Below are 7,512 nucleotides of genomic sequence, written 5' to 3' on the forward strand. Positions count from 1 at the left end.
TATGAAAGGAGGGATGAAATGGAAAAGATGCATGTTCAAAGCGTTCCTATATCCTACTTAAATCCCTGGTGCTGGGATGGCCTATAACCCTACTGTTGGGTTATAGGCCATGTCACCGTTGCAAGCGAAGCAACACCCTGATCAGCTCCCAGCACAGGAGAGAGAGGACAGGAAGGCAAGCCTAACTGAGCCCAGTGACGTTGGAAGCATGCTAGCCCAAATCCAGCACAACACTTGCATGCTAGTGGTCTGCACCTGGCAGGGTCAAACTCTCAGAGTCTCTGCAGGGAGCTCAGCACAGGCATGGAGATTAAATTTAGCCGACGGACTGTCAAACCAGTAGTGTAGCCTGGAAATGCTACCATTAGACACAGCCTTGTAAGACCAAAAGGTCAGGGATCGGCCATCTCTGGCCAAGCATGAAGACGTAGCACATTTCTTACAAACCAGTTTATTTGCATTTTGACTGGAGCACAGATTTTAGAGACAGATTTCTTTTCTTCTGCACAACAGTTCAATAGCCAGTGCAAAATATGCTTTTTTTTTTTTTTAAATTTCACGTACAAAAACAAAACAAATGACGAACAAAAAAATAATCCCAAAACAGTGTGGCAGCATGACTTACAACTGGTACGCCCCAGCCTTCACTCCACCCACCTCTGCTAGCCCGTCCCCCTCCCCTTGCCAACCACTCTTAATTGGTCAAATGTCATCTACCATATCCCCAATGGCTGCATTGTGAGTGAAGAGAGGTAACCCCCACCACCCTTTAGCAGAAACACCTACCCCAACCCAACTGGGATAACAACGACGTACAACTAAAACAAATATTGGAGAAACATAAGCCTTTTAAGAAAGAAATTTCAACGGAAAAAAAAAGCTCATGGAGAGACTGAACAAATCTTAGAGAATTATAAAAAAAAAGAAGTTATGAATCTGAAAGGCACAGAAAGTAAGGTATTCACTTAACCCACTTCTAAACCTAGACAAGTATATTCAACTATACATCCAGTCAGTCGCCTGGTATTCACCCAAATTAAAAAGATGTCAATCCCAGCAGACTGTGCACTACTCTGAGTGAGATCAGACCATGATTTTTGCAAAGAAAAAAAAAAATATATCAAAAAAGAATTAGCAGATGAAGCAGAAAGCTAACCATTTCATAAGCCGGAGGGGAAAGAAAATAGGAGCACAAATGTTTCTTCGAAAGCACAGTCAAATAATAATCAGCACTCCAGCACAGTCATCCTCCGCAGGATTGCTAGAATTGCAGCCAAACAGCAAAGCAATACAACCAGCCTAGCATCGCTGCGACATGGCTATTTCATTTAGGAAATAGCTCGTGTTTATGAAACATTGCCCGATGTAATGGTTTTAATTGCGTTTAACGAAATCATCCCAAAGCTGCAATGTAGAACTACAGCAATAGTGTCAAAAACGTGGATTGTCTTTAGCAAGGCACGGGGCTTGTATCTTAAGAAAGGCATCAAAGGTACACTAACTGTTTCAAGTGTACCACGTTTCAAGCTATGGCAAGTATATAATGCACTTGGAAAGATCTCTCCAAAAGGAACCGGGTAGGTATTCAAGCTGGATCAACTAATTCCTGACTGTGAATGGAAATGAAACACAGCAGAGTACCAGTGAAAGCCCAAAGGACAAAACACCCAGCGTATATACATGTCTATATATACGGTATAGTATACATGCGTCAAACACCTTCCAGAAACCAACAGGCAAAAAATCCTTCCACGTGTGTACACTGAGATTTCATGCCCTCAGGTCTGGAAAGCCTACCCCAGGGGCAAATCAACCTATTGAAGTCCTGGCCAGTTAACACAGCAAGAGGTGGGTACCGGGGGAGTTCACTTCTATACTGCCGGCACTGCACCATCTTACAAGGAAGGCACTCGTTTATAATCAGAAGATCAAGATACCCTCTTTTTCCTCCAGAAGTTTTGTCTATACTTTCCATAGAGAATAGAGCGAGATGCTTTCATGAATGCTCTGCCCATCACCACTTGAAAAAGAAGCATTTGTCCCCACTGACTTAATTCTGTAAGCCTGGGGACAATGTGACTTCTGAAATCATTTTGAATATTTATCATGGATCTGGTTTTGGTATGGGCTTCTGCTTTTGTATCATGTTATAGTGAGTGTGATACAAAAGCGGAAGCCCATACCCAAAACCAGATCCGTGATAAATATGCAAAATGATTTCATAAATCATGTAGTGTGTTGCATGGCTTTCATTCGTAGTTTTGATTCCCTCCCCTTTCACATGCAGAGGAATCACAGATTGTACTGGGACAAAGTACTAGAGAAGTTCAGGATGCCATCTATAAGCTCTAGATTTAAGAGAAGAGAGGCAAAATCATTTCCCCTGACAGTGAACTGGAGATTTGGTTATGTTAAAAAAAAAAAAAAAAAAACTGGAAAAAAAAAAAAGAATAAGAGAGAACTGAGGACAAACAAGATTTTAGGCACTTTTACCCATTCCAAAAAGATCAGAGTAATTGGACCATAGTGGGAGGATTACCCCCTTTGCATATTTACAATACATAAAAAAAGCCAAGAAATCTGTCTTTGTATAGGTAAACGCACCTTTTTTCTTGGCCCATGTCAGGATCCTGCATTTAACCTTAGGTCATTGGTTTGGGCCACTGTCTTTATGCAGAGTAGTGTTTCTTGGGATGAATTTAAGGCCTACACATCCATACAGTGCAGTCTGGGAACAGTATAGCAGAAAATAGTTAGTAGGTGCAGGCTCACATGAGAACATGCTGCGTGTTAATCATTGAAGTGTGCAGGTTTTGCAAAGTCACGCAAAGGTGTGACAACCTGCAGTAGCCCTGGAGTCAGGAGGATAGTCTTAAAATGCCCCACGCTAGCTGCAAGACATTGTATAAAGACTTGTACAAATGCACCGATTCCTTAACTGCAGTATCTCACTGAGCCGTGACAAGTCTCAACGAATCTCAGTTATTCCTTTAACAATTAAGTTAGGGCTTAATTGGGAATAATTAGGGAGTAATTGGCTATACTCAAGAGTCATGTGGCTTTAGCTAAATCAAGAGTTAAACAATTCAAATCTGCTACGGCTGGTACAAGAGGGCTCGTACTGGTATATCCTGTTCCAATATGGGAAGGGGAGCAAAACGTCCTGACACCAAAGGCAGCTTTTTACCTCTATAAAGGAATTCAAACTAGGAAGAGAGGTAGCATAAATATTCTAATTTAAAAGGAAAAAACAAACCCCAGACACTTCTGGTAGAGATCGCTGTCTTGTTACAAAATCCATGTAGGCCAGTATTTTGGTACCAGTCTCATGTACTTCCTTGCAAACAAAAATCGGTTGCTAAAATAACCAAGGGTAAATGAAACAGTCTGGGGCAAATACAGTTTGGTGCATGCTAAAGTGTGATTATGAATGATGTTTCCCAGAAAATTCAGAATGATTGTTCACAATGCTTTACTCCAACTGTGGGATGGCTGCAGTCGCAGCATTTCAGAGATAGCATGTTGCACGATAGCATTTCAGACTCAAAATTGGACCTGTCCAATGAACATTTAAAAACCACGCTTGTTGTATCAGATCTGTTTAATCAAGTGTGGTATAAAAGGAGAAGGGTCTTAAGAGAGATGGGTCAACAATATAAAGTAGGACTGCAAAAAGAAAAAATGCAGTCAGGATCCCAGAATGCCAGTGACTTCCTATCAACCACCTACGAAATGAAACTAAATGAAAGCTACGTGAAAAAATGAAACGGTACGGAAATTATCCTAGTGCAAAACTTTGTATCAAACGGCCACCGAATTTGAGAGAAAGAGGGGAGGAAAAAAAAAAAAAGATTCGAGGCCCCATTTCAAACTCAGCTTAGATTACAACCAAAACGGTACCGGGTTTCCCCAGGAACGAGTGGAAGTTGTATACCACTATCGAGGACACAAACCCAACACAGCACATACAGCGCCTGCATCCAAAGTATGATGGGCAGAACAGCAAATCCTTCCTCTTAATGACTTAGTTCAAGTCAGACCCTTAAGATTGTTATTTATGTATTTAAACATCTTAGACCGTAGCGAGGCAGCATTCATAACTGGAGAGGTGCCTAAATCCCTACCGGAAGTAGTATCCTTTCCGATGCAAACCCTGACCCTGCGAGGAGGGGCAGAGGTGTTGAACCGAAACGGCTCACCTCACACGACACAAGTTGATTATAAGCGTTAAGCCAAGTCGTAAGTCTTTGCAGGATCCGAATTTTATCATTCTGGAGCTTTAGCAGCTCGTGAACATTGCAGTCGAGATTTCCAAGCTACCTGGCCTTTGACTCGGCACTCTGGGCTATCCCTCTGACTGCAGTGCATCATGGGAATTCAGCCCATAATTAAAAAGGGAGCATGGAGGCATGCAAATGACAACTCTGATCCATCCTCCATGCTGGCTCGAGCTCACATCCTTTAACATCCAATTGAGCATTTCAGGTTGGAAACAGCCAAACACTTGGTTTCGGCACTCCTGGCCTGGCCTGGCCTATAATCAAGCTTTTCTTTCCATGAAAAAAATTTGACATTTCAACTTTTAAGCCCACTTCAGGGCGAAAACAAAATCCAAAGTATAAAGGTCATGCGGCGTAGAAATGGGGATGTCCAGCGGACACTACAAGAAGGGCCCAGAGAGGCCAACGATAACCATGAGTTTTTGAACAAGAAGCAAGAATAAAATAAATAGCAGCTGTATGCAAGAAGCAGTACCCAAAGCGCTGGTTTACCTGAGCCTGGATTCAAATAAATGAATTGCATTTGCTATTGCGGACAGCTTCGAAAAATAAAAAGATACAGCCAAAAATCTAATTCCCAGTTACAGCAAGTGCCAGTTAACATAAGCTTTGTCAAACAGAATTAAATCTATAGCGATAAAAAGGGTCTACAGTCTTAAAAATAAGCCCTCAAAATGAAAGTTATTCAACAGAGGCTATTCTAAAGCTGGACGTATCAAGTGGTTGAAACAGCTGAACTGTTTCCCATCCAGCTGATTTTTCCCCCTCATTTGAATCCCTAAAGTCATTGTAATGCATGCATTTTCTCTTTGTGCAAAGTTCTTCTGAATGGAGTGTTGCTGACAGCGCACTCGAATGATGAATAATCCCCTTTCACCTCGTGGGGTAACAATGGGATAGAGCTACAAAAAGTTACAAAAATATTTTGAAAGCACATTTCACCATTGAATGAGCAAGCAGGGAGGGAAGGGGCCTGGGGAGACTTTGGCAGGGTACCAAGAAAAGGAGTGGATTAGCCCAGAACCTGCTTGGTTGGCAAAATGAATGGGAAGGTAAGAGGATAAGCCATTCATTCAGAATATACGGGATTTTTTTCTGGATGGGAAAGATGGAGGAGAAATGCAAGAATCACAAACAGCCGCGACCGACTGGTCGGCACCTAGTGTCAGCCCACTACAGTGTCCAGCTACCGTGTGCAAGCCAACAGGAAAGGCTGAAGACGTGGGTTGGTCTTAAAACCAGATTCCCTCTCCCCAGTGCCTTAGTGCTGATGCTAGTCATCTCTGTCCACTGCGGATCCACAACCTGGAGTCTGCCCCTGACAGCAGGCGCTTGCTCCCTTCCTTTCAAAAGGCTGAGGAGGTGATGGCAGTCGTACCAATGGTCCCTCTTGCATAATAACTTCATGGTGACCAACCCTTGTCCAACTCCGTTCTCTGCCTGAGATACTAGGACCTACATCTCCCCAAGCTCAGGGGAGTGGATTTAACTCCAGGTCTGTTGAGTGCAAGACAAGCAACCTTGGTAACAGGGACCTGAACTCTATCTCCTCCTCCTCCGCTGAGTACCCCAGTCACCAATATCTCACCAGTCATGCATGCTGTCTAGCCCAGTGAGTTTCGGGTACTCTCCTGGACCGTGACACAGTTTCAGTAGAAGGGTAAAAAAGATGGATGTACCCTGACTCTGTACCAAGGTGACTAAGGCACCCTCCTAGGAGATGAAAGATAGGAGTACAAACCTCCAAGGCTGAGAAGGGAATTAAACCTCAGGACCATGACATCCTGGAGAAGTACTCCAAGCACTAGGTTATTATGCAAAGAGGGGCACTAGCACTGTCACCTCTTCTAGTAAAAGAAAGCAGTAGTCACCGCTACCTTCTGTGAGGAGCCCAGCGAATGACAGATATGGCCCAGCAAGATTATGGTTGTGTCATAGATGGTTTCATATGGCATCAGAAACTATAACAGATCAATCTACCCATACCCAACCATGAAGGGGCTGGACAATTGTTTTGCATTTCCCTTTAGAATATGATAGGTGTTTCTGTGCAATTACTAGAGACCTCAATGACTCTAGGGTCTGAAGGGTAGGGTGATGGGAAAAAATAATATGTACAGACTCTGGGAGATGCTCATCTCCAACCTAAGAAAGCTATTGGGCTATAAGGTTAGTTCTTCCTCAAGGACATCTGGTATTGTTTCAGTTCACGGGAGCACTATATCCAAAAGGGTCTTCATGTTTCCAGTCTGGGTGGTAGTAATCCTCAGTGAGGCACTGTCGTTATTAGGCTGTGAAAAGTCCCACTAGGCCAAGTGGTCATTTTAAAATGATGTGGTAGCCATCGTTGCTTTCAGCTGCAATGAAGAAATGAAAGCTTTTATTAACAACGTGCAGGAAGGCATCCTTCCCGATTTGGCTCTGCTGCAGATTGCGCTCTGGTCTGGTAATGGGGATGCATACTGAATTTCCCACCAAAGCTACTTATAGCTCAGTATAAAAATCGGTGGGGTCTTTTGTCATTTTAACAGAAACCCTGGAGGCCCAGTAGTGCCCATTGATTCTAGTAATGTCAATGGATGTTAGAGTGTGGGCCAGATCCTCACCTCATGTACCGGATATCGGTCCATAGAGCTAAGCTTATCTCACACCAGGTAAGAGTCTTCCTCAGTGGAGCTCCACTCCACCTAACCCGGTGCAATCAGGAGCAGAGTTTAGCTGCTAGTGGGACAATGCCAGATTTATAGTGTTATAATGGAGAGCAGGATCTGGCCTGGGAATTTCTGCTCCAGCATGAGTTTTATTGCCCTCTTTAATTCTGTTGGATGCTCGAGATTCAATTAAAAAAAGGTGCACAGATAGCTCAGGTGTGACCCAGAGCTTCAGACAAATCATGGAGAAGCTAGTTGCCTTCCTTTACCGCAACCTGTACTCCCAGATTCCTATGCCAGCATATCCAGGGGCTCTTCATAATACAAACTCCTTGTTTAAGACGGATGATCACTTTACGGCTCAGCGACATTTATAAATTTAAATTAGAACATGACTTTCGACGTGTAGGTTAGAACAATTCAAGCCCATACACCTCCACAGTGCTGCTTAAACTATAATTCTCGAACGGACTCCACCAGCAATGGAGACCAAAGTCATACTTGAAGGAGGACTTTAAGCTATTCTCATCCCCTATATTCCACGTTCACATGCTGCAATTCTTCTCCTCTGTGCAACTCTT

The 7,512-nt window shown here is 43.2% G+C and overlaps 1 protein-coding gene across 4 annotated transcripts in view; it reads right to left on the bottom strand.

Moving 5' to 3' along the window:
- Positions 1 to 435: 435 nt before the first annotated feature.
- TFCP2L1 (transcription factor CP2 like 1) overlaps positions 436 to 7,512 on the bottom strand; it is a 53,093-nt gene continuing 46,016 nt past the window's right edge. For all 4 annotated transcript variants that reach the window (XM_025209350.1, XM_025209348.1, XM_025209349.1 and 1 more), the window contains one exon: positions 436 to 6,637. In XM_025209350.1, the coding sequence (XP_025065135.1) occupies positions 6,600 to 6,637 (38 nt within the window). In that variant the 3' untranslated portion in view covers positions 436 to 6,599. The remainder of the gene's footprint in view (positions 6,638 to 7,512) is intronic.

Source organism: Alligator sinensis, unplaced genomic scaffold, assembly GCF_000455745.1.
Source record: "Alligator sinensis unplaced genomic scaffold, ASM45574v1 scaffold1133_1, whole genome shotgun sequence".
In the NCBI taxonomy this organism is placed as follows: Eukaryota; Metazoa; Chordata; order Crocodylia; family Alligatoridae; genus Alligator; species Alligator sinensis.